Raw genomic sequence first — 27653 nt, forward strand, 5'->3', positions numbered from 1 at the left:
CGCCACTGTACTCCAGCCTGGGTGACAGAGTGAGACTCCGCCGCAAAAACAAAAACAAAAACAAACATAGACAGAAATAAAAACTAGTGGAGACAGCTGTTGGAGGTGTCCTGAACCTTAAAAGCTAAGACTGCACAGGGGAGTCATTCATGAGTCCAGGAAGATGGCAGCAAAGGCAGAAAAGAACTTGGGACCTTTGAAATACAGTATGAAGTCACTTTTGTCTGAGTCTTACAGAATAACACTCAAATATCACCAAGGTATACACTGTTCTGTGGGGTCTGGTCTTGCCTCTCAGCCCCTCCACCCTCACTACCTGGGGCTGCTGGCTGGCTTCCCACTTCTAGTCACTTCGAACCTTCTCTGTGCTCGTGAACTTTGCATATGGACGTCCATTCCCCAACCAGCCATCTTCTACTTGTCTTCAAAAACAAGTGAAAATGCTATCCTCTGAAAAGCATTTCCCCACTTTCAGTGCAGTTTCTGCCTGCATGGTAGAATAATGTTCCTATTCCAACGATTTTGTCTGTCTTCACTAGACTCCAGGCTTTTGGGAGTGGGAACCAAATCTTCATCACTCTGGATCCCCAATCTGGAGCACAGTGCTTGGCGCCCAGACACAGTGATGTGTGGAAATGGGTCGCTTTGAGGCTGTGAATGGATTCAGAGATCTTCAGAGCCCATGGCAGTGACTGAAGATCAGACTGCAGTTCCTTTCAACCCTGCCTACCCCTGTCATCCCCACAATGGGGCTCAAGTTGGAAAATAAGCATTGGGTCAGTAGGGGGTTCCTAGCCTGGAGGTCAAAGCAGAGAGACCCACAGGTAAAGATTTGCTTTACCTAATTGGGGCTGTGGAGTTCTCCAGCTTCCACCAGGCCTTGGGGGGATTTAGGTAGCGGCACCACAGTTCCCAGTCAAAGCCCTGGGCAGCCAGCGGGTACTCTTCTATTTCAAAGTTGTCATATTTGATGTTATCAAAGGACGGTGAGATGATCCGCTTCCGGTTCTCCTTGATGCGAGTGAGGACAGGTTCAGCCCTGGGCAGAGAGGAGACAGCCAGAGAGGGGGTAACCATTTCCAAGGTGGAAATATCCAGAGTAGCATCTCCCAAAGGTCCTTCCCCAGCAGAAAGAGGAAGGAAAGCCTGCCCATCTCCTCTGATGGAGAGGTGCACTGCCTTCTGGGAAGGAGCCCCTATTCAACTTCCCGTTCCCTGAGGATTTCCCAGATGGCAAGAGGCTCCACCATTCCATCAGCATATCCAGAGCTGAGCTGAGAGATTCTTATTCCAGCCAGCCTTGTTCCTGCTCACTTCCCCTTTCTCCATTAGAAAAAAAAAAAAAATCAAGACTTAAAAAAGAAGAAAAAGAAGAAAGAAATAGATCTGAGGGTCCAGAAGAAGCTTTCACCTTGGGCTTTGATTTTGCTAAAATTCTATGTATCAATCTGGAGGAAAAGACAGATGAGGATGGAGAGACTAGGAGGTGAGAACAAACCTACATCCGCCAGCCATGCGATGCTGCCTTGGAATGCCAGCTATGCCACATCCACCCCCCAAAAGGGTTCCCCAACCACCCAAGGAGGGGTGGGGCATTTGGGCTTTCCCAGGGAGCTGGGAAGCCCCTGCAGGCACCAGGCCAGTAATGTGTTTGCAGACAGGAATGATAAGCTTCTCATTAATAATACATTTGGTGTATAACTGTTTATTCAAATCAGCTTGAAATAGTAAGTGTCCCTCTCCTATCCTGGCCATAAATCCAAAGAAAATTCTGTTTAAATAGTCACAAATGGCAAGCAGGGACTTCAGCTATAAAAAATGACTGTTGCAGCCTTAATTTGGGCCTGTTATGGCAGCATCCAGGCCAGGCTGTGTGCACGCCCTGCCTGCTGAAGTGTCCTCCTCTCCCACTCCCTGGAGGCAGAGGCTGGCACTGTGGAGTCTGGGGAGGAGAGCAGACCCCAGTGACAATAGGCTTATTGATAAAAGGGTGGCCACCTACTTGCCCCAGCTACTCATGGTCATCGCCAGAGCCTGTGTCTCCCAGGCCTAGGCAAAGTTACACACAGCAGGTGGCACTGTGCCCTCCAGGCCTGCAGGGAGGTCTGCATTTGTCACTCTATTCCTGGCTGGTTGCAGCCACTGGGGCCTTCTGTCTGGACCCTTTCCCCCAGCATCTGAGCAGCTCTGACCAGAGAAAGAAAGATGTTCTTAGACAGTTTCACCATAGGGAGAATCTGAGATTACGTGCTACCTCCGATCTGGCAGTGGGAAAGCCCGGGGTACCTGTGACAACATTAGGCAACCTTCCCCCACCTTTGCCCACTTGGTGTTGGTCCTGGCTGTGAGGCTGGGCTTCTGCCTCATGTTTGGCCCAGCTCTCCTTTCCTAGGTGTTGGAACCCTGTCCTTAGCCGGGCACTCTCTGCTTTGCCCTTAGCATGTACCCTTTTCCCTGATGACCCCGCCAGCCAGAGCCACATGTGATGTCACCATGCCTATTAAGCACTGTGTGCTGACCCGTTGACCCCTGGGTACCCCCTCCCCTCTACCACACCTCGAACTCTAAAGGTCCAGCCTTGTTGCCTGGCTCACTCACACACCCACATCTCACCCATTCCCAGAATTATCTCTTAGGCTATGACCAAGATCCCAGCATGCTTTGCACTATTGGAGCCGAAGCCCTGGATCCCACTGGGACTCCTCCTCCTCTCCCAAGGGGCACTTACCAGCCCACATTGAACTCCACGTGGGCATCAAAGAGTGCCACCACAGGTGCAGTGGCCACCCTCCAGCCGCTGACCCTGGAGCGGATGAGGCCTTCCTGCTTGCTATGACGCACGACTTTGATGAAGCCTGGCTTCTGGCTGTTCACCTTGTCCACATATTCAGTCAGCTTCTCCTTCAGTTCCTCTGTCAGGGAGAAAATGCAGACTTAGCATGGGAGGGAGGTTAGGAGGCAGAAGGGGCAATCACAACAGTCACTCTTTTAGGGTGAACTGACCCCCAGAGAAAGGCTGGGGGGCCCATTCCCCTCCCTGTGTCTTCTTCAGTGGTCCCTGCAGTGGCCAGCACCGCTTAGTTTTGAAGGGAAACATAGAGGGGAATACAGTATTTCCTGAGGCTCAGCAATACACAGGGTCATATACACTGCACACATGGTCTACTTAATCTTCACAACAAACCAATGGGAAAATGGTAGCTCAAAAGAATTAGTCAAGTTCTCCAGCATCACGCAGCTTATGAGTGGCACAGTCTACTTTCAAACCAAGTCTAGTGACTTGAAAAGCCATCATCAGTGCAGCTACCTCCCTCTTAGTGGTCTCCATCTCCATCGGTGCTCCTATAACCCCCAGGGGAAGATCCCTCTGCCAAGACCCCAGCCCAGGATCCACTCTCTGCCTGGATCTCCATCTTTCTAGGAAGTGGATGGCCAGGAGCTGTGCCCATGTGAACAGCTGGTGTTGGTTTGCTGCCTATGGTCCTGGGCCTGGCTAAGCATTTGATGCCTCTGTTTCTTCATAACTGCAAATGAGGCCTGCAGCAACAGAAACAGGCCTCAGCAGCAGCCCCTGAACCCCTCAGCAAGAGAGGGCAGTGCAGCTGCATTCATTATGTTTTCCACAGCAGCTAAGGCAAGAGCCCATGACAGCCCTCATAGTTGGTTGGACAGAATTCTAAAGTTCCTTTTGAACCAAGCATCATCCCAAGGTGTGAATCTCCTCTGTCTGCCTGATGAGTGATCATCCATCCCCTGCAGTAAAAGGGAAATCTATGCAATCCATTCCTTAGAGGGCCTCTTCAACTATTAGATGTTCTTCCTTCTTCTGACCTCCAAATGCCAGGGTCCCTCAGTCTTCTACTCATGAGTCCAATGGGACCTATTTTGGAGACACAGAAGACAGATCAAGTCCCTCTTTCCACATAACAACGCTTTAGAATTGAAGCCCATTCTTAAGTCCTTGCTAAGGACTTCTCTAGGTCAAATATCTACAGTTCCTCCTTGCGTTTCCGCATATCTCATGATTTCAAATTCTCTAATCATGTTGAACTTCCCTCTAATTAAGTTAGTTTTTCTCGAACCCTTTCGTATTATGCAGAAGTTGACCTGATACTTCTAAAGTAAACTGGGCTATACAGAATAGAAGAAACAAATCACCTCCCTTAATCTAGAATCTATGTTCCTATTAATATAATCTAAAGTCACAACAACTTTGATTACTTTTGTCTCAAATTAAGCTTACTGTTAACATACACTTACAAATTATTTTTACATGGTGCTACTAAGTCAGGCCTCCTCCATCCCATCTCTGTGGATGCAGGTGCACGTGCAAGTGCTTGTGTGTGTGTGTGTGCACATATGGGTGTCTGCTTTGAGTGATAACAAAGAATCTTATGTTTACTTTTATTTAATCAGCCTTTCTAAAGATTTCCACTATTTCTTTGGATGTCAAAATGTTTTTGTCCCCCGATTTCATTACCCAATGTCTTTCTTATCCAGCCCTTCCAGGTTTCCAGCTTCTGCAAAAGTGATGAGCATATGGCCTTTCTTGTCATTCAAGTAATCCTTTTAAACAGTGTGACTCCTGTCCTAAGCTAGGGCTGGTGGGGGCTGTCAGTGTCCTCATTCCAGCCTGGAGAAAACTTGACTGACTTCTGGGCTGCCACTGACATGTTGTATATCTCACTGCAGTCCATACGAAGATGACCTCAAGATTTCTGATAGCTGCAGCTGCCTGAGGAGGCCACTGTCCCACAAATGTCAGGACGTTGGCCATGGAGCAGCATTAACTCAATGTGTCTCACACTTACAAGGCCTTCAAGCACCATTGCCAGGAGGCTTCTTAAAACATTTACTGTTTTACACTTTCAAGGTCCATTCCTCATATATCCTTTTTGAAAAATTTAAATAGAGCTCATAAAGTCTGATATTTGGGTTTTTGATGGGGGCAGTTAAGCGCTGAGTGTACAGAATTTGGAGTGAGAACTGGGCTAGTACCAAATGGCCTGATATAAATTCCCTCCCTTCCCCATGAGAGGGATACCTGTCTCCTTCTCTGCCTCCTCAACCCTCGGGTGAGACTCCTGCCAACTGACTCCTGTCAATACCTACTGTGACTAAGGTATTGATGGGAGGAGGCTGAGGACGATTGCTACCAAATGGTCTCCCATGAATTTCACCTCTCCAAATTCACATCCTTGTGTGGCCGCCTCACACACTGAGTCTGAGCTGGACTTTGACACAGCAAGACACAGCAGGAGGGACCCTGTGCAAGTTCCAGCCTTTCGCTTTTGCTCTCTTGCTGCCCTAACTAAGGAAGCTCCAGCCAGGCTCCTCCCCAGCCCAGTCATTTAGGCCACCCCACAAAGGCCCCAGACAGGTGAGTGAGGCCCTCGTGGATCCTTCAGCCCCAGTCGGGCCACCAGCTGATCGCAAATGACCAGGAGAGCCATTGTGTAGAGCAGAGGCAGGCTGCCCAGTGATCCCAGCCTTTATTGCAGGATTCTGGGCCAATGGACAGTGGTTGTTTCACACCATAACTTCTGGAATGGTTTGTTATACACAATGGCTATAATAAACATTGTCTATTGTTCTGGTCTGGTGCTGGGGTTAAAATAAGATTGTGAACTCCTGATGCACAGGAAATGCAGTCAGAGGAAGAATGAGCTTTGAGGGGTGGCAGCAAGAGATGAAAAATCTTTGCTTCCTATAGGAGCTACTTGCCCCTTTGTACCTCTGAGCTCTGTCAACACTGAGCTGGAGTAAAGGCTTCTGGTGGACCAGATAGTAAAAAATTCCATCCGCAGTCAGCTGCATCCCAAACATGTGCTGCTGATTAGAAGAGGGAATTCTCTTAGCCCCAACCAAACAACTGCTATCCAAAAAAGAAAACAAAGAAGAAAAAAAATGCCTTGAAATACCCTAGATGATACTGGCTCTGTCTTTGCAAAGTACCTTTACTTAATTAGGTTTTCATGTTTTCTTTCCATTTTGTTAGGTGCCAAAGCAAGAAAGAACTATCTCAAAAGTACTTCTGCATTGACTGGAAAACTGTTTTCCAAGACACTGTCCATTGTATACTATATATATTGACTATTAACTATTGTATATACACATAAACAAACACACATGCACGTTCACATGTAATATCTCTCAGAACTTCTTAGCTCCAAATTGTGTTTTTGGAGTTGAACTTGTGTTTTTTCTTACGTCCCAACACAAGTACCCAGCCCATCATATTTGCCTTCTTGCTAAGGCTGCCAGGAAGCTCAAAGACAAATATAATGACTAATCACAAAGATTTTATCAGGATTTTTGCTGCCCTATCTTTGCTAAACCTTTAATTTTCTGGTTCAAATTTAAAACCTGATTGACTTTTACCTTTTCTTCCCTATGCAAGCTATCTTTAATTGTTTTTTAAGTTTCTATAAATAATATTTAATAAAGTATCTTGGTGGGTTAGGACAGGAGCATAATTGTGGAAGGAAAAGGGAAGGTATATTTTGTGCTTGTTTTAATGTGTTGGAGAAAGAGGAGGCAGGGAGTCTGCTTGCTGTGACTCAGATCTAGAGCCAGTGTGGAGCTGTTGATAGCCCATGTTGACAGAGAAATACAATTTGCACCCTGCATGGGGCCAGGTGTCATCCTGCTTATGTTGCTACTTCAGCTCTCTCCTACTGTCCACAAATCCCTGATCTCCTGACATCGGAGGGACCTCTGTAAACCAGCACTACCAGAAGCAGTGATGAAACACCACTCACTCCTGGGAGGTCACAGGCCACTCTCCACATCCCCACAGGGAGCCTCCTCTCAGGGTCTGCTCAGGGCAGGCTGCTTGCCAGCTCTCATTTCTTCAGACTTAGATGCCAAGGAAAGACGGGGGATTCACCAGTGTGGTCAAACAGAGCCCTTCTCCCCTCCTTATCTATCCCCTTCCACTGCTTCTATAAAAAGTGGTTGCCTCCACAACCACTAGCAGGCTGAGCCAGAAAGGTCTGGCATAGAGGCTGTTAATCTGATTTAAGCACTTAATGGGACACTCTGATCTCATGCATAAAGGAAACTAAAGGATCTGAAAGTTGATGCCTAATGGGGCTTTGCTCTTTGGAAGGCAGGTGCACAGGCATTTTGTAAAACTGCCTTCCTAGGCTTGCTGTAGAGAACTGGGCAGAGCTCCTCATCTCTCCCTCAAGGTTCAGATGAGCATTTCACACATCTTCTCTAGGTTTTGTGGACATAGAAATGAAGGGAGAGTTCACTCATTCATTCAACAAATATTGAGCACGTACAGATATGATTTGACTCTGCGTCCCCACTGAAATCTCATCTCGAATTGTAATCTCCACATGTCAAGGTGATTGCATCATGGGGGCAGTTTCCCCCACGCTGTTCTCATGATAGTGAATGAGTTCTCATGAGATCCGATGGTTTTAAAGTGTGGCACTTCCCCTTGCACTCGCTCACACTTGCTCTCTCTCTCTCTCTCTGTCTCTCTCTCCTGCCACCTTGTGAAGAAGGTGACTGTTTCTCCTTCACCTTCTGCCATAATTGTAAGTTTCCTGAGGCCTCCCCAGCCCCCAGTCATGTGGAACTCTGAGTCAATTAAACCTCTTTTCTTTATAAATTGCCCAGTCCCAGGTAGTTTTTTGTAGCAGTGTGAGAATAGACTAATACACTTACTATTAGTCCTTTCATGGAGTAATCATCTTTGGCATGCCTTGATCATACCTCAGCAAGGTACTGATCTAGTTGCTGTGATTATAACTGTAAACAAGACAGTCTGCAATGGACTGAGTGTTTATTTATTCCCAAAATTGATTATGTTGAAATCCTAACCCCCAATGTTATGGTATTAGGAGATAGGGCCTCTGGGAGATTAATTAGGTCATGAAGGTGGAGCTATTATCTTAGCCTGTTTTGTAGTGCTATAACTAAGAATACCTGACACTGAGTACTTTACAAAGAGCAGAAATTTATTTCTTCACAGTTCTGGAGCCTGGGAAGCCCAAGATCAAGGTGCTAGCATTTGGTGTCTGGTAAGGGCCTTCTTGTTGTGTTCTCAAGTGGCAGCAGGCAGAGGGCAAGCTAGCCTAAAGCTTCAAGAATCCTCTTTTTAAAGAGCCTTAATCTCATGAACAAGGAAGCAGCCCTTATGACCTACTCACCTCTGAAAAGGCCGCACCTCTTACTACTTTCACACTGGTAACACCTAAATTTTGCAGGGGAAATACTTGAACCACAGCAGCCCTCATAAATGGGATTAGTGCATTTATAAAAGGGGCTCCAGGGAGCGCTCTTCTCGTCTTTCTGCCATGTGAGTATGCAATGAAATGTGAGCAGTCTGTGACCTGGAAGAGGGCCCTCAACAGGACCTGACCATGCCAGCACCCTGATCTTAGACCCCCAGCCTCTGAAACTGAGATAAAAAACGCCTGTTTTTATAAACCACTCAGTCTGTGGGACTTTGTTATAGCAGCTCAAACTAAGACACAGCCCTTATGGAATTTCCCTGCTACTGGATGTCTAAAAGGCATGTGGTAGGAGAGACACAGGAATTGCGTATTGGTCCATTTGTGTAGTTATAAAGGAATACCTAAGGCTGGGTAATTTACAAAGAAAAGAAGTTTATTTGGCTCTTGGTTCTGCAGGCTTTGTAAGAAGTATAGTGTCAGCATTCACTTTAGGTGAGGGCCTCAGGCTGCTTCCACTAACAGTGGAAGGGGAGGGGGAGCCAGGATGTGCAGAGATCACATGGTAAGCAAGGAGGCAAGAGAGAGTGGGGAGGCACCAGGCTCTTTATATCAGCTCTTATGGGAACCAGTAGAGGGAAAACTCACTCATTCTCCCCACCACCCCAGGGAGGGCATTAATCTAGTCGTGAGGGATCCACTCCCATGACCCAAATGCCTATCATTAGGCCCAACCTCCACCACTGAGGATCAAATTTTAACATGAGATTTGGAAGGGACAAACATCCAACCCATAGCAGAGAGGGAGAGGAAGTAGGAAATGCTGTGGAGTTACCATCTACAGAAGTAGTTGTCAATCAGTTCAGGGGAAGATTTCGGGCATGAATACCCCATGGGTGAGTTGAATCGTATCCCCTTAAATTCATATGCTGAAATCCTAAACCCTAATACCTCCGAATGAGACCTTATTTGGAAATAGGGTCATTGCAGATATAATTAGTTAAGATAAGATCATACTGCAGTGGGATAAGATCCTAATCCAGTATGACTGGTATTCTTATAAAAAGAGTAGATCTGGATGCAGACGGAGGGAAGAAATCATGTGAAGGGGAAGGCAGAGACTGGAGTGATGCATCTCTAAGCCAAGGCCTGCCAAAGATGGCCAGCAAAGCACCAGAAGCTAGGAGAGGGGCATGCAACAGATTCCCCCTCATAGCCCTGCTGGCACCTTGATTTCAGACTTCTAGCCTCTAGAAGCATGAGAAAATATCTGTTGGTTAAGCCACCCAGATGGTGGTACTTTCATTACAACAGACATAGGAAATGAGTATAATCCAGCTTCCTCACTTCTCAGGTGGGATGACACTGCAGAGTCTCTGAGTCTCCTGGTGTTTCCCAGGATGATGGAGTCCAGGTCCCCACAGCAGTACCATGTCATTGATGCCCATGGTATTAGCTTTCTTCTCTTCTCTGTCTCCCATCCCCACTCTCTCATCAGTTTTCTAGGATCATCTACTAGATAAATGGCTTGGCCCCAAATCTTTTCTCAGGATCTCCCTGGCTTCTGGGAGAGCCAAACTAAGACAGTTGTACATTCCAACTCACCATGGGTCCCACCAATTGCTTCGCACTTGCCTGGTTCTTGAAAGCATTTACACTTTCAACTCTTTATGTATGGATGTGTGTATGATGGCTTAAACTCAAAATATTGATCCTATTTCTTTCTTTTCTCAATCTCTGCATTAATTGGATAAAAGAAATAACAGTAAATATAGTATACTAGCCATTATTCTAAGTATTTGGTGTATGTTATCTCATTTAATCATTTCAACAAACCTAGGATATAGCTCCTATTATTATCATTCTATTTTGAAGACAAGGAAATTAAGGCACAAAGTGATCCAGGTAGCAAGTGGTGGAGACAGGATTTAAATCCAACTAGGCTGTCCCCAGAGTCCATATACTCCACCTCTACACTCTATCCTGCCTCCCAAGAATAAGAAGCTGGCCTGCATAAGAATCAGCTTGTTTATCATAGGCTCCAGAGCACCATCCCAACAAAGAGTCTGATTCAGTAGATCTGGGGTGGGGCCAGAGAATCTGAATTTCATACAAAGATCTCCTGGTGAGATTCTGATGGATCGGCCAACCTTGGTTACAACTGAAATAAAAAGGTGGGCTTTAAAATGGAGTAGAAAAAGGCACCTCCTCCCAAATATGTGTGGTTCCAGCCCTTAACAGAAGGACATAAATGCAGTCTGAAAAAGGCTTCCTCACACCTGCCTAGGTAGTTTTTCTCTTCATTCTTCCAAACTCACTGGCTCCATCTTGCTGCCCTCAGTTGTGGGTCCTTCCCTTTACAGCTGCTTTTCGATTCTCTGTATGACCATCTTTGGGTCTGATGTTTTGGACTGTCCCCTGTCATTTCCCAGCTGTCACTTCAAATCAATCCATCCTTTATTCATTCACTCAACAATGATATATTATGCACATATGATGTGCACCACTTAAGACCCTCACCTCGTTACCACCATGCAAACAATATTTATAGCTAATGCTTATTCATTTAGTTTATCAGGTGCTGGGGACTGTCCTAAACATGGCTTTTTGTCCCACGTTGGCCACACCCCTCCTACCTAGCTCAATGCTGTTCCTCAAAGCCCAACCTGGATTATAGCTTTGCCACCCCATGCCTCCAGTTGCCCAGGAGGGGACTGTGAACACCCCACCCACACCCCCACTAATCTACCTCCCACTGACAAGTGCAATTGATTGCTTGTCTCCAATGGTGCTAATTTCAAGATTAAAAGTGTGTTTACTCCTTTCCAAGTGAAAAGTGGCTTGTCTTCTTCAGATCAGAAGATTTACTGGCTTTCCTCTGAAGCCATTTAGGGCCATTGAAACACAAATACTATGTCAACACATTTTAAAAGAGAGATTATTTATAAGGATGCAATGGTTGTCAAACCTAGCTGATCATCCACATCACATCAAGTGGGAAGCTAAAAATTAAATAAAGACAGATGTCACCGTCCCCACCTCCATGGAGAATCTGGAGTCGGGGCTCACGACTCAGATGGTCCTGCTGATGAATGATGGTGAGCCTGACTTGGGCAGCTGGGATTCCAGAGAGCTCTGGGCAGCATCACTGTGTGTATTCCTCTGTCTTGAAGATCACTCCAGACAAGCTTTCAAACCCTGCGCAGTTTACAAATGTCTTCCCCGAGGTTCATTCTTCTGTCTGCTACACTTAACAGCTGCACTTCTATCCAGTTCATTTAATAGCTACACTTCTTCAAAGTCGATTGATACTAAAGGAGATTTGGAATGGCCTTAAATAGTTCCCTGACTCAGGCTACAGGGTTCAGGCACACAGTGTTATAATCTTCCTGGGAAGCTGCAAGCATTAATTCAGCCTTATCAAGTTACAGAAAGTCCCAGATTTACCACCTAATAGGCCCCACCCATCTGTTTTAAAGTCTACTCTTTGGTGTCACAGCAGGGCATTCATGGCCATCAAAACCCATAAGGAATATGCACTCCAAATTTAGCAGGGTTTCCAAAGCCAGGCTCTCAAAACCCACAAACACCCTCTTACCAGTGCCAAAATGTCTTATTCTCCCTAAGATATTGTATCCTGTAAAAAAAAATGGTCAAAACTGGTCTCTGAAGATGACTGTGGCAGGTGATAGAAAAATGTTTACCTGGCCAGTTAGGAATGTGTTGGGTTCTAACCAAAGTTTAACGCAGTCTCCCTTTCTTCCTCTCTCTCTCAAATTAAGACAAAAATACAACAAACAAAAAACCTTGATTTCTAATGTTTGCCACTGCCTGTGGTATAAATGCTTCCACCATTGCTGATTTTGGGCTACCAGCCTGATGCTACTGAGTCTGAGTTGGGAAGAGATGTGCAGAGTTGGGTGAGGATGGGCATGATGAGCTCAGATAGTCCAGGTCAGCCCCAGCGCTGGTGTAACGCTCAGGGCCAAAAGGCTGCAGTCCCTGCAGCCCTTCCCCTACACGACATAATGTGTGCTGTGCTCAGCACTTCAAATCAGTCCATCCTTTATTCATTCACTCAGCAATGATATATTATGCACATATGATGGGCACCACTTAAGACCCTCACCGCGTTACCACCCTGCAAACAATATCTATAGCCAATGCTTATTTAGTTTATCAGGTGCTGGGGACTGCTCTAAACCTGCTTCATATATTACTCATTCAGAACTCTCAGCAACCACAATGCTACTCAAGGTAGGTATCATGACTATTTCTCTTCCATAGATTAGGAAACACAGCCCAGAGAAGCTAAAGGATTTGCTTGGTGTCACAGAGCTAGAAGATGGTAGAGCTGAAAAGCAAATCCAGGCAACCTGAAGATAATAACTTCATTATTATCTTCAAATGGCAAATGGGAAAAATCAAGGATGAGAGACTTTAAAGAACATAGTCCAAATAACAGAGAAGGTAAGGAAGGAGCAGGATTCAAACTCAGGCCTGCCTGCCTCTGAAGACTTGGCTCTTTTCCAGTCTGTCCAGCAGTCTTCCGAAGGAGTCAGCATCTCAGGCACAACAGAAGTTCTTCCCCTAGGGCCACAACTCCGTGCTCTCTATTCGTCCACCTTGAGTAATTTAGCAGATGGGAATGAGAATAATGAACTAATAGAAGTCAGTGTCTTCGCTGACTAAATGACCTTGGCAAAGGTCCAGCTCGCTTTTGTACTTCCTGGGGTTGTGTGAGGAGGACACTCCTGTAAAGTAAAGGTGGGGCAATGGACCAAACACTGTGAAATTACTTACAGGGCAGGAACTACTCCTGCTACTCTAAGGAGGGTGCCCAGCAGGAATCACAGGACTTATTAAAAATGCCATGATGGGTGACTGATGTCAGCTGTGTCCAGGCAGGAGTGGACGCTGCTCTAGCCCCAGCTCCTCCAGCTTAGGAGTACTGAGAAGAGTCCTCCCATGGGCTTCTAGGGAGGGTGTGCCAAGAACTCAAAGCCCTGGGAATTGCTGGCAAATAGTGTTTAATAGCAGGTGATATCAGAACTGAGAATGAGCTGTGTGGACATCCCACTGTGCAAAGGGAATTCCAGAAGGCCCAGGCCCAGGTCTTCCTATCCTATGTGTGAGCACTCAGGAAGGTCCAGTGACCCTTGGTAGTTAACCCAGAGGCCAACTTGAATTTTGGTGCTGGCTTCTCCTTTTGTGCAAGGCTTAGAGTTTAGAATGCTGCTGAACTCAAAAATCTGATGATCTTAAAATCTCATGACTGAGATCCCAAGAGTTGATGATCTGAATCCAAAATTTCAAAATTCTGGAATTCTTACAGTCTCTGATTCTTAAATACTAACTCCCAGGATTCTGAGATCCCATGAGTCTAAGCTCCTGTAAATGCCAGAGTAATCACTCTAGGGTGTGCTCACCACCATCCTACCTCCAGTCCCCACCACCAATTGATGGCTTACAAGGTCAAACATCCTGGTCCAGCCTTCTCTGCAAGACTCTGTGCTTGTCATTTTCCCAAATGCACTAAGCTCAGTCTTGCCAGAATGCCCTTGAACTATCTGCTACCTCTGCCTGGTGCATTCTTCTTGCCTCCCCTGACCCAGCTCAGCTTCTGTAGGAAGCTTTTCCTCACCTGCAGCTCTAGAAGGGGACTGGTTTTTCCTTGGGGCACAGACACAGGGGACTAGAAAACATACACCAGGCAACCAGTGAGGGCCAACCTCAGGCCCTGAGCTCCAACTCCTGCCAGGGCAGCTCCAAGCATCCTCTGAGGGAAGAGTTAAGATTCCCACAGGCTGTATGTCAGCTCCATACTTCTGCAAATCACTGCTGCTCAGACTGTGTGACCAGCGGCCTCACCCTGGCTGATTCACGACTCAGGACACCCGGCAGGCTTCACACATGTATTTATACCCCAGCCCGATCTTGTCAGTACGGAGGTGGAAGGCCCTTTTTCTCTGCTTCAAAACACCTTCCAGCAATGGATTCTCAAAGGGAGGGGTTCCATGAAGGACCAGTGACAAAGCAGAACCCAGGTGTTCTCCTGCCCTTCCCATTTTTCTTTCTTTATTGAAATATGTCAAGTAGAGCAGTAGGAACAGAGGCTTAGGGAGAGACAGGCCTCAATTTAATCCCCAGCTCTGCCATTTACCATGACTTTGGGCATAAGACTTAAACTCTCTGAGCCTCAGTTCTCTCCTCTACCTCTTTGGGTCGCTGTGGAAATCCACAAGACAATGCCTAGCATGTTGTGAGTGCTTCACAGCTGGTGCCAGTACCTACTCATCAGTCTGAACTCTTTTGTTCCCTTCCTCCTTTCCAAAGGAAGGTCCCTAGGCCAGGCGCAAGCTTTCACCCTCTGTCCTCCATTTCTGAGAAAGCCAGCTCTGCAGCAAACTGCCCTGGGATTTCCCCAGGTGCAGGACACAGTTGCTGCTCCTCAAGGGCCACTTACCACTTAGCCATTCCGATTCAATTTCCAACCCCTTCCCGTCTCAACCTGCATCTATTTATTTAACAACCCCTTAACAGTGATTTCTATGTGCAAGGTACTCCTAAGATCTTTATTTGTATTGCTACTTAGCCCTTTTGATCACTCTATTAGGTAAGTACTACTAGTAACCCATTTTATAGATGAGAAAACTGAAGCATGGTTAAATAATTAGCAAGTGGTAGAGCCCACATTCCAAGTTCAGCTCTTTGGCTCCAAATTCTGTGCTCTTAATACATTTCTACGGGACCAAGGGCAAGAGGGAGCATCCACCCAGGCTTTGTGCTAGGCCCTTACAAATGTCATGCCAGCCTCACTTTCTGATTTAAGGCAGATGAAAAAATAAAGGAAGGCTAATGCTATCTTTTATCTCATTCACTGCAATCCCCTGAGGCAGGAACCTTTATATTCTTAGGCCCATCCTACAAATAAGCAAAATGAGGCTAGGAAGAGGGGGCCAGGGTATTTATATATCGATCCCAGCAGTCATTGCTTAAGGACTGCTCCAGAGGCAGGTTAAGTTCCAACACAACCAGCCTGTTCTGTGCAAGGCAAAGCAATGTTCCAGGACTTTGAAGAAAGTCCCCAGGTAAAGAGAAGCAGGTATCTGGGCAACTGGAAGCACTGTGCACACCTAAGAGGTAAGGCCGGAGCCACACCCCAGCCCTGACAGATCTGCTACACTGAGCCTGGCACATGGCAGAGGTGCTACAGGCATGTGTTTCGTTTTCATAAACATGTATCACAAGAATGAATGAGTGCATGAGTCATGTCTTGGCTCAATGCTTTCTAATGACCAACATTTAAACATCTCCAGGAAGACTTTAGTACTGTTTTCCTTTGGTTTCCTCTGCCCTTTGACCCTGTATCCCTCACTGTGCTGATGCATTGAATGTTCCACTGGACTGTGAGCTCCTTGAGGAGGGACCTACAGTTTTACCCTTCTCTGTATCCAGAGAGCCCAGCCGGAGCCTGGCATTCAGTAGAGGTTTATTGACTACATGGATTCATGGCACATGGGACAGAAATCCTCATACAAAGGTTTTGAGGACCTCTCTGGAAAATACCCAGAAAAAAGCTGATGGGCCCACTGGTAAGCCTCAGAACTACCTTGAAGTTAAAAAGTCACCATTTAACCTGTAATCCCAGTACCTTGGGAGGCCAAGGCAGGCAGATCACCTGAGGTCAGGGGTTCGAGACCAGCCTGACCAACAAGGAGAAACCCTGTCTCTACTAAAAATACAGAATTAGCCAGGTGTGGTGGTACATGTCTATAATCCCAGCTACTCGGGAGGCTGAGGCAGGAGAATTGCTTGAACCCGGGAGGCAGAGGTTGCAGTGAGCCGAGATCGCCACTGCACTCTAGCCTGGGCAACAAAAGCAAAACTTCGTCTCAAAAAGAAAAAAGAACAAAGTCACTGTTTATGTGGAACCTACTTTCTGAAGTTTTCAGCACTTGGCACAGGTTCTGACACATGGTGAACATGGGCTCACCAGGTTTGTTTCACACACAATCCCCATTCAATCCTTTTGGGACTCTGCAAGTTAAACAGCATTACAGCCAGTTTTTAAAATTTTATTTGTAATTATTATGGATACTATTATTACCGATACTATACTATTAGCCATTCTAACACAAGGAAATGGAGGCTGAGCAACGCTAAGATGTTTTGCTAAAGTCATATGGCTAAGGACAGCAGGCTCCATCCCAGGGATCCTGGGGCAGGTCAGTCAGACTTTGCCATCTTTCCTCCTAAATGTCCCTGCCGACCTCTCTTACAACCTCTGCATGCTCAGTCCCCGGGGGTCACTGAAACAAGAGTAGAAAGCATGAGAAGGCAGGGCAGGGCCTGTCCAGACAATGGGAACAGGCAGCCCAGCAGCAAAGTGGGTGGAGCCAACCCTCAGTTTGGGGACACCCAGCCTCAGACTTGAAACAGCAGCCATGGGGTCTGGGTGTGGGGTGGGCCAGCACCCAAGACAAAACCTTTCTTATCAGCCCTGGGGTTGCTGATGGGACTGGAAGGGATTGGTATTGAGGGAGACGGAGACTCTTAAATCCAGGCTTTGGTCCCAGGTGGGCCACCGTCCATGCTCCCGGGCTCCTAAATGGGCTGAGAGTTTACTAACTGCTTGAGTCTGGTTTGAGGCTGCTGCTAGATCCCAAATGTAGAAAAACAAACTGAGTTCTGGAAACTTTATGTATTTTTATGTTTGTTTGCTTTTAAGCACAGAGTCTAAGGCTAAAGGCATGCCCTTGCCAGCTTTCCACATGAACTGCCAATATCAGCCTGTTCCTAAGCCCTGGCCCAGGCCATGTGGGCTTCCTTGCTCTCCTTGCATATGCTTTTCTCTTCCTTTAAAGCCACCAAAGGCAGAGACCCAGGTCCTCAAGATGCTATCAGAATGCCAGACATGGGCTACCAGTAGAGGAACATCAACAGCTAGCTCAGAGACACCAAGACAGGTGGGATGGACAACCTACCTCACCCAGGAGCTGCCCTCCAAAGACTGCCAAAGACTGTCAGCCCATCTTCTCACTGGGCCTTTCAGCATTATTGATTTTTTCCAGATCCCTCTATTTCAGGAACATACATCATCACAGTCCTCTCATGAGATTTAGTTTAGAGAACTCAAGAAATATTACTTCCCTGATAGATATGCCCCCAAATATCAAAAATATTGCTCCTTCTCACTTCATGTCCTGTTTGTGTTCCTTTCATTCATTCATAACTGGTGGATATTTACTAAGCACTGGGCGTGCAGCAGGCCTGACGCTAAGTGGTGGAGATGGGGAGTAAGTCAGTATCCACCTCTTAAGAAACTCATAGTTTAGTGGGAAGAAAGAATTAAACCAGTAACTTGACTGCATTGAAATATGTTCTAAAAGTGGTTGTCACAAGGTGCTATGGAAATACAGTACAGGATGTGACAACCTCTGCAGGGGCTTCAGGGCAAGTTTTACAGAATGTTACTTGCATTTGTCTCAATGGATGGATGAAGGGGCTTTCCTAGGAGGATACAGGGGGCATTAAAAAACCATCACAGGCAGAAAAACAGAATGAATAAAGGCTAGAAGGATGAATGTGCATGACGTGCTTGGGAAGGAGTAACAGATGTGGGCTATGGCTGAGTGTAGGGACACAAATTCAATTTGGGAGAGGAGGTTAGACAAGTGAGTGGTAGAGAGATTGAGAGGGCCTTAGAAGATGGGCCAAAAAAAACCATTAGGAAGTCATAAGGAAGCTTTGTGTAGGTTCCTCCCACCTAAAGGTCTCCAAGAGATGAACTGAAATGTCAGGAAGAACTTTTCATCAATTTCTTAATTAAAAACTCTACTGTAGTAGCAGAAGGAACTGGCCTACTCTAGAAACCTAAGGAGGTGAGGTTTTTGTTTTATATTGTTCCCCCCCAAATAACACAAGTCATGGGCTCCTCACTAAAGCTCCAAGCCTTAATTATGGCCACACTGGGTCTCTAACAAGGGCCCTGGCCCAATGCTTGAGACAGCATCCAGGACAGGGATAGATGAAATTAGAGGTGGCACTGATAGGCTGGGTCTTATCCTCTGCCCCCATTCTTGATCCCTTCCTGACTACATCCTGGCTTTCCCTGGCACTGTAATGGGTTCCTCACTTCCCCTGGACATTCTGAGTTAGCGTAGCCAGGCCTGATGCTCTCACCATGGAAACGACTCACAGACCACCCAAGTGAGAGGCTGGGCTGGCCTGGCCAGGGAGCAGGGTCTGACATGCTGTAAGGGACCCAGTCTGAAGACAACTCAGCACATAGACTCAGCCCTGCAGTATCAGGCAGAGTTGATCTCCAGCTTCAGAACTGGGGTTATCATCTTTCCTGAATATTCATTTACTCATTCAGCAAAAATGTGGATGACACAGTGCCAGGCACCCATCCTCAAGTAAAGTTCAGGCTCCGTCAACCTGAGCCTTGTGAAGTCCCACAGTTGGAATGTTGGGCACGGCTGGGGACCCCATGCCTCTATGACAAGTTTACAATGCTACTGGCCCAAGAGAGCCACAGAGGACAGCCTGGTGATTGGTAATGAAGTGATCGTGTCCAACCAGGAGCAGGGGAGCCGAGAGGAAACAGGAAGAAGGAAAGGAGACAGGTGGCCTTGGCCTGCTTCAGTGCCCACTGTGTGACGGGGCCTGCGCTTCATCTGTATCAGCTCATTTAATCTGCATATGTAGCAGGGCCTGTGCTAGGGGCTTCACCTACATTTGCTCATTTAGTCTTCACAATGATCCCATGAGATGGGGAAATTGAGACCCAGAGCCTATAAGGATGGTGAGGAGGCAACGTCAGGGACCTCAGGGAGCTTCAGGTGTTCCTGTGTGAGGCAAGGGCCAATTGATGTGTGGCAAATAGAAGTGGCCACTGCACTTGAAAGAAAGGTGAATGAACCTAGAAAACCACTTTCAACAAGGTATCTCCCTGCAGAGTGGAGAGAATGATGCAAAGAAAAGAGAGAAGGAAGGAGGCCCAGTGGGAGAAAGACCAGCAGAACAGAAACAGGCAGCAGAGCCGAAATGAAGAAAGGGGACCTCACTCTGGATGAAGGAAGATGGCACGAAGGATGGAAGCAGGCTCTGAAACGCTGGGGAAACAGGAGGAGAAAGCTAGACCTTCTGTAGGCAAAGCACACTGACCATGACCACGATGCAAATGTCAACTAATTAAAAAGAGACTCCCAGAACCAGTGGGCACAAGGACAGCTGTTCCTGGCTACTGCTAAGTGGTGGAGATGGGGAGGGGAGAGGGAAGGAGGGCACAGCCACGTGGGAGAGGTTCCAGTTTCCTGGGGTACAACTGAGCCTTACCCAGCAACAACCACTTCCCTCTGTTGTTGATCCCCATGGGGCTGAACAATCCCACAGAGTTAGAGAGAAAAGTCTTTAAAGTCTGGGCAGGAAACAGAGGAACTCGGATAGCTGCGTGATACATTCATTGCTTTTTTCTCACTGAATTTGAAAGAGCAAAGAACTGGCACCACAGCGGTTGGGTCTGTCAGTGGTGTTCGCAAACAGTGTTTGGCTTTCCCGATTCTGGCCTGGGATCCACAAGAGCTGGATCAAGAAGGGCAACATTTTGAGAGGTGAAGGAGAGAGAGTTTGCTTAGAGATTAAGTGATGTCATCAGCAGTCGGGGGAGGAGAAATGCATGAAACGGGTTACTATGGAGAGCTGCAGGGACTGATGGGGAAAGAATTCACATGTGGGAGGTACGGATGAGTCAGACGAGGAAACTATCCAGATGGGAGCTGAAAACAAAACTTCCCTCCTCAGAAGTCTACATAGCAACACGGACAGCTTGGTAACAAACAAAGAAAATGGAAGCCAAGCGTGGGGATGATCTCACGGTGATTGCAAAGATTTGCACGCGGGACTCCAGTCTGGGGCATTAGTGTGGTTGGGTCTGGAGGGATTAACACCACCTAATCTAAGGGTGAAAGTGTTTGGTGAGGTCAAAAGGGAAGAAGAACAGAGGTGAGAGCTCTGGATCTCTAATCGGCAGTTGGCACTCTGACCAGATGGAGGGAGAGAGAGGCTGTGTTTCTGGCCCACACTGCAGCATCAGTGGAGAGGCAAATAGGGAGGGTCTTGGCCGCCAAAGGAAAGGCTTTCATTCCAGTCAAAGCAGGGTGCTTGACAACTTGCTAACTTCCTCTCCCAGTGGCTGGAGGGAATGATGCCATGGTTCTCTCCCCTATGCATCTTGGGGGTCTCTGAGAGTCAGAGGAAACCTAGGAGTCTTTTCCTGTGAACAAATGCACCCCCATGGGAAATGTGTGCAGACATACACACACCTACATACACAGACCCCCTTTTGCCTTTTTGGGGGGGTATTTAGGAGGTCTCCAGAGACCGTCCACAGTTCTCCTAGGACTCTGCAGACAGGCTCTATTTAAAGTCTTTTGGCATTCTAGGCTTATCAACTCCTATCACCCACAAAGGATTGAGTGGTGAAGTGGAGTGTTGGGAACTGTAAGGGAAATGTCCATGTCTTTCCACAGTGCCTGCCTGAGAGAGAAGGGGAGGCCCAGGTGTTCACAGAGCCTGGGTTTTAGCAGACAGATCTCAAAGAATGAATGGGAAAGAAATCTGTGGATTGTAGGCTTTGGGAGGAGGTTCTTGAAATCAAAATCTGCTTGTACAACCAGTAATGATCCAAGGCAGGAAGAAAAAGGGAGGAAACCCAGAATAATTAGGACCTGGAGAACTCTTGAGAGCTTTTTTTTTTGTTTGTTTTTTGAGACAGGGTTCACCCTGTTGCCTAAGCTGGAGTGCAATGGCACCATCTCAGCTCACTGCAACTTCCACCTCCTCGGTTCAAGTGATTCTCATGCTGCAGCCTCCCAAGTAGCTGGGACTACAGGCGCCCTCCCGCCACCAAGCCTGGATTTTTGTATTTTTAGTAGAGATGGGGTTTTACCATGTTGGCCGGGCTGTTCTTGAACTCCTGGGCTCAAGTGATCCACCTGCTTCAGCCTCCCAAAGTGCTGGGATTACAGGCATGAGGCACCACATCCGGCCCACAAGGGCTTGTATTTTTAAAAGGGCATAGAAAGAAAATGGAAAGGAGATTCAAAATTGCAGTTGATTGGGCTCTGTAAGAACAGAGTTAACAAGATGAGCAAGAAGGGGCCGCTGATTGGGGCCAATGGCATATTGTATGAGATGCTGGAGAGAAAGTACATCCCCTCAGCTTCCATTCAGCTGCTTGCCTCCATGCCTGGGAGACTAATACTCGATTTGAAGGGAAGAGGAAGGAAATTAACATTTATTAAATAACTGCTATGTTCCCTCACTAAAGTACTCCACACACTATAGGCATTATTTAATCTTCAAAACAATCCTGAGAGGAGCGATTGGTATTTGCATTTTATAGATGAGAAAACTGGGATGTTAAGCAACGTGTCCAAGATTGCATACTTAATAAGTAGCACAGGCTTGATTCAAATCTGTGTATGTCTTTTTCCAAAGTGTGTTCCTTCCGTGTTCACTGCCTCTCTGTCTAAATCTTAGAGGTCCTGGGATAAACCCATGCTCTGGGCATTACTGCCTTGGGCTATCGCTGCCTGACCTCACTGGGCAGCTGGGGAAGTGGAGGAAAGGGCTAAATAGTCACTATAGGAAACACTGGCTGTGAGGCAGCAAGCACTTTCTAAGCACTTTTCACTAATTCATTTACTCCTCCCAACAACCTTATAGGGAAGAGCCTTTAATCCCCACTCTTTTAAAGATGAGAAAACCAAATTCAGAGGCTTTATGGTAAGTCACCAGCTCATAAGTGGCAGAACCAGGATATGAACCCAGGCAGTCGGGCTTCAGCTCCCGGCAGTTAACTACTCTGCTAAAATGAACACAAACAGAGTGCCTGACTGATCCCAAGAAGCTCCAGTTTCCCAGCCCAGGTGACCATAACACAGGACATTGGGTTATCACTGAACTAATAGGAAGTTTTGATATGGAGAAGAAAAGGTTGGAAAACCAGATGGACACATGGGATTTTAATCCATTGAGAGGAAAATGATTATTTATACTACAGTATAAATATTGCAAGTAACATTTATTGAGCACTTACTATATGTTAAGTATATAGCAATAAAGGTTTTACATGCATTATCCAATTTAATGATTGTGGCGGTTATCTACACAGGTTTTTAAAATATCTTTATCTTCAAAAATGACGCTTTATTTCTTTTCAATTGCGTGTGGGCTGGACTCAGTTGTCTGCTCCTAATAAACAGGATATGGCAGCAGTGGAAGTGATGATGTGTCACTTATGAGACTAAACCAAAAAACCACTCCAGCTTGGACACTCTCTCGGATCACTCACTATGGAGGAGGTCAGCTGCCATGTCATGAGAAAAGATCCACGCAGATCATCCAGCCCCAGTCAAGCCTTCTGATGACTGCAGCCCTAATCAACATCTTTACTACAACCTCACGATCCAAAACTACCCAACTAAGACACTCCTGGATTTCTGACACTCAAAATTGTGTGCAGTAACATGTATTTGTTGTTTTAACCTGTTAAGACTGGTATAATTTGTTACATGGCAATAGATAGCTAATGCAATGATCATTAGACAAAGTGTTCCTTCATATCCTTGAGGAAGGTTGCAAACTCAAAACGTGAGTAATCAAGGACTGTGGCAAACCAGAGAATGTATGCCCTGTCTAATGAAGGTATCTTTCTTTGTTCTGGCTGCTACAACAGAATACCATAGACTGAGTGAGTTAAGAACAACAGAAATTTATTTCTCACAGTTCTGAAGGCTGGAGAGTTCTAGATCAAGATGCCAGCAGATCCAGTGTCTGCTGAGGGCACTCTTCCCGGCTCATCAACCACTGTCTTCTTGCTGTGTCCTCACATGGCAAAAGGGGCAAAGGAGATCTCTTTGGTTCCTTTCACTTTGTTTCCATTCTTAAATATGCTTATCACTCCCAGCTTTGATGTCACCAGGAAAGTCTGTGCTGTCCCCAGGCTAATCCTGCCTTGACTCTAATTGGCTGGATGGTGATGGAGTAGGTGTCTAGCTCTTGTTCCATTTCCTGCCGATCTCTTTCTATTGGGACCGTGCCATGAGTATGCACCACTGAGGTACTGATCTAAAGCGTGTTAAATTTTCCAAACTGGGAACAGAATTGGTTCTAGTGCCAGGAGCGGGGCTAAGCACCCCAATCTTCAATGGCTGAGGGTCGGCCTGGGCAGGAACGTAGGCAGTGCTTGGATATGGGACACAGGAAGGCAGTAGTGAGATGAGACCAGGGGAAGGCTGGATTCCAATCATGGAGGACACAAAACGCCAGGCTAGAGTCTCTCAAAGGATCTCCATGTGACCCATTGCAGGTCTCCAAACCCCATTCTGTCAGGAAAAAGGATGCTTCTGGATCCTTTGCAAACCCAGAAGAGAATCAGGAAATCATGATGTGTTCAACCTCAGACATTCCAGGTCTGAGAGCTCAGAGTACAGAAAACTTATCTCCTTTCCTCAATGGGGAATGAACAAATCAGCACACAAACTCATGATCCACCTCCTGGAGGTAGCCAGTAAATATGATCCTTCACAAGGACTTAGGCTATTGTGTGACTTCAGTTCTGATGAGCTCACTGCAAGGTTTGGTACTGGGCAGCATGGTCCAGCTGACCTGTTCCCAGCACTTGGTCCTAGAGGCTCAGGCCTTGGCCTCACTGCCCTGCCTCCTGTAACACATGCAGATGCTGAGGGGGCCATTCCAAGTGCCCCTTTGATATCCTGAGCATACACTCATCTTCTAGGAACAAGGATACTGGGATTCTTCTACTGGGGAATAGCCCCTTCTGTCACTCTGATCAAACATTTCACTTTTGCGCATTCAAAGTCATAAACTAGAAGGGCCAGGTTGCTGTGCATACAATACACAATGCACATTCGGCAAACTTTTACTTAGAACCTACTGTGTGCCAGGCTCTGTTCTAAACATTAAAGAGACACAGTCCCTTGTCTCAAAGAGTTCCTAGCCAAAGGGAAGACAGATAAAACGAAAGATCCATAAGCTCCATTCTAAATGGTGAGTGCTACCATAGAGGTGTGTACAAATAGCTAAGGAGACTCCCAACAACTAACTCTTGTTGAGAGTAAGGAAGGGCTTTACAGAAGCACTGGCATTTTGGCTGGGCCTTAACAAATAAAGAAAAGTTTGCCAAGTGGACAAATCCTTGTGAGATAAATCCTTCTAGTTAGAGGAATAGTATGTACCAAAGCAAGAAGAGATGAAGTAGGCTTATGTATTATTAGGTGAATTCAAGGTAATCACAGATGGCTGGCACAGAATTCTTCACAGAAAGGCAGAAAGGCTAGAAAGCAAATAGTAAGGCAACAGAAGAATCACGCAATCATGGTTTATTTTCTATCATCTTGGGAACGCTACCCTTCAGAGTGTTTATAGAACAGAGATTGTCTTAAACGATCCAGCCTGGCGGAATTAGAATTTTTTCCTCTTCATTTATGAAATGCAAGCAACTCATCCAATATTCTCAGAAAAATTAACTATTGTCATTGGGGGTGTAGACATGTTTTAATCCATGATGACAGTTTGTCTTCAACCATAAACTGCTTGTATCTTATTGAACCAGGCTTTGACGGTGGACGGCTGCCTCTGATCCACTGCCATGCTGGGCAGAACTTTTCAGCAACAAAAAGCAAAATGATGAGCTTCTTTTGTCAAGGTGCCCATAAGGCCTCTGCTCAGGGCATGGAGTTATGTGATATTGAGGACATCAGCCACAGCTTTTGGAGAGAAGGATTGCACATGGCATTGCTTTCTGTCCTCAAACTTCATTATCTCAAGGCATAAGTTCTCTTTTTCATGGATGGAACCAGTGTCCCAAAAACTCTTTAGGGAACTATAAATCCCAGTCATTTTCCAAACCTGAAGTGTGGCATTTTAATGTACCTGCCTTGCAGCTGCAGGTAAGCACAGCGTCTGCAGGAGGGAAATAGGAAGATATAAAAATACAAATGGTCTCTTGTAGTGCTGTTGGCATCTGACAAGGAGCCTCAGGTGTCCCCATGGGCCCGGGAGATGGTGTAATGCTTGTTTCTCTTTGGAGTTAGCACAGCTCTAGAAAGTGGGTGCTTCTTTCTTCTCTGCCCCAGGCATTCCCCTGAGGAAAGTGAGCCTCAGAACTGGGAAAGAAAAGTGATCCTTTAGAAAGAATCATGCTCTCCTTAGGGCAGAAGGAATGACACTCCAACATGGTGTGGAGGAGATGATAGGACACAGACAGGGAACAAAGCAGGGGTCTATACAGTGGAAGGGTAGGCAGAAAGCCAAGCGATACCTGAAACCAAACACTTGCCCTTGAACTTGAGGCATCCTCCTCAAAGCCGCCCACGGGAAGCGCCTTCCACAGTTAGTTTATCCAACCCTTCAGCACTGTGTGAATCCTCCACATCATATTTCTGATATGGGGTCTGTGTCCTGCTTGATTATCTCCTAGCATGGGGAACTCACCACCTTATAAAGCAGCTAATTCTCCTGTTGAATGGCTGTGGGTGAGAGAAAATTCTTTCTCAAGCATACAAGAAATCTACTCTGCAGTCATATCCACCCACCGGTTCCAAGTTTTTGTCCAGGGGAACTTTGCTACCAGCCAGTCCTGATTTTTGAAGCTGCTTTGGGCATCCCAAGCCTTCCCTTCTGGAAACTGAATACTATACTTCTAGATCCTTTGACCATCCTCACGTGTCATTCTTTGTCTCTGAGAGGTCAGATCACATTTTCTTCCCTCTAGAACTTCTCCTTCTGAAAGTCCCCAAGGGGTCTTAATCCAAGGCTATACTCCCTCCTCCCCGTTCTTCCGCCATGGGAGAGAGAGGCTTTGATCCAAGCTAGTGCCCACCACCTGGGGAGGACAGCTTGCCTGGCAGACAGTAGCCTTGTCTCACCCTGAACTGCACTGTGGACTCTGCTAACTGCTGTGCCGACTCTCCCCCTGGCCAGGTGCAGGACAGAGTGCTGATGGTCTGTGGGCTGGAGGACACAATGCTCCGTGACGCTGCTGAAGAGGGTGAGGTTGCTCCTTGTCCTTCAGTTTAATTGCTGTGGATGGTAGAGAATAAACCCAGCCCTGCTGCCAGCGGCTGTAACTGCTCCCCATTAAATGGTCAGAGGATTTCTGTCCTCAATTTCTGGCTCCTATTCCAGAGGAGTCATGTGCAGTGGGCAGGATCCAGGTAGCCTGGCTCTTCTGAGGGAGCTGTGCCCAGAGACACCAGGCAAATGATGAGCGAATGCCCTGCCACTTGCCTGGCAGCAGGAGGAGAGCATCACCACATCTCGTGGGCTCCCCATGAAATAGGCTGTCTCTTCTGTAAAGGAGTGACTGTCTAGAGAGTTCATGTGTGCACAGCATGGAGCCAATTATCACGGCTCCAGGAAACGGGGACGGCATTGATCACTGAATTCCCCAGGGGAGCCCTGGGCTTCAGTGCCAATGCCTCTGCCTCACCATCCACCTATGAATAGGTAAGACAAGAGGGTATATTAGTTGGATTCAACTTCGGCTGCTTTTAGTCTCTCACCCTCCCTAGGGAAAGCAAATGCCCATGAAATTTAGAAAGGCAAGAGGAGCAGGAGCAGGAGCTGAAACACTCAAAGGCTGATGTGAGCCCTGGCCCAGAAGGAGTTAAGGATCAAACCGCTGCCCAGGGAGTAGGCCAAACATTCCGTGTTATAGAAGTAAGGAGAGTCATGTGGAAGGAAAATGTCTGAATGCATCTGAACCACAGCTCCACCCAAACCTAAGCCCTCCATCCCACCCTGCATTCTGGAATTTCTCTCAAGCTCTATTGCCCACAACCATATTCTCATTCAAATGGGACTCTATCTGTCTCAACTCTCATTTCAACCTAACTCTGACTTCATCTGAACCTTAATGTCCTTTTGACCCCAGCCTTCATCCTGGCTCCAGCCCCGTGCAGACCCTAACCATATCCTGGCGACACCATCAGCTATGATTTCACCCTGGCCTCAACTTGAACATGCTCCAGACACACCTAACCCAGACCTCAGCAGACCTGGACTCCACTCCCAGCCCATGGCCACCCAGGCCGATCATGTTTCCTAGAGCAGAGCATGAAAGGGGTCCCACCTGTCATGGGGGAACAGATGAAGCAACAGAGCTGCTGTGCTGTGCTCTGTGTTTCTCCTTCCTATTCTCCCACATAACTATATGTCAGGTGGTCAGACACCTTCCTGTACCTTAGAGAAGTCAGACTCAGTTACCTGACACTTCTGTGTCTCGAGCCCCGGCGATGGCCGACCTGAGTCAATGGCCTCCACTCATTTCTGTCCACTCTGTGCTGGGTAATGGGAGTCAGTGCCGGGTGTGGGTGGTCAGGGCAAGGTGGATACAGGAGATCAGTGCCTCTTCCCTTCCTTAGTTTTAGA

At 46.8% G+C, this 27653-nt stretch overlaps 1 protein-coding gene across 3 annotated transcripts in view; it reads right to left on the minus strand.

Moving 5' to 3' along the window:
- GALNT18 (polypeptide N-acetylgalactosaminyltransferase 18) overlaps positions 1-27653 on the minus strand; it is a 360974-nt gene that overhangs the window by 114055 nt on the left and 219266 nt on the right. For all 3 annotated transcript variants that reach the window (XM_010364608.2, XM_010364609.2, XM_010364610.2), the window contains exons 4-5: positions 2729-2912; positions 842-1039 (exon numbers count right to left, since the gene is read on the minus strand). In XM_010364608.2, coding sequence (XP_010362910.2) covers positions 842-1039; positions 2729-2912 — 382 coding nt within the window. The remainder of the gene's footprint in view (positions 1-841; positions 1040-2728; positions 2913-27653) is intronic.

The sequence above is a fragment of the Rhinopithecus roxellana genome, chromosome 15 (assembly GCF_007565055.1).
Source record: "Rhinopithecus roxellana isolate Shanxi Qingling chromosome 15, ASM756505v1, whole genome shotgun sequence".
Lineage (NCBI taxonomy): Eukaryota > Metazoa > Chordata > Mammalia > Primates > Cercopithecidae > Rhinopithecus > Rhinopithecus roxellana.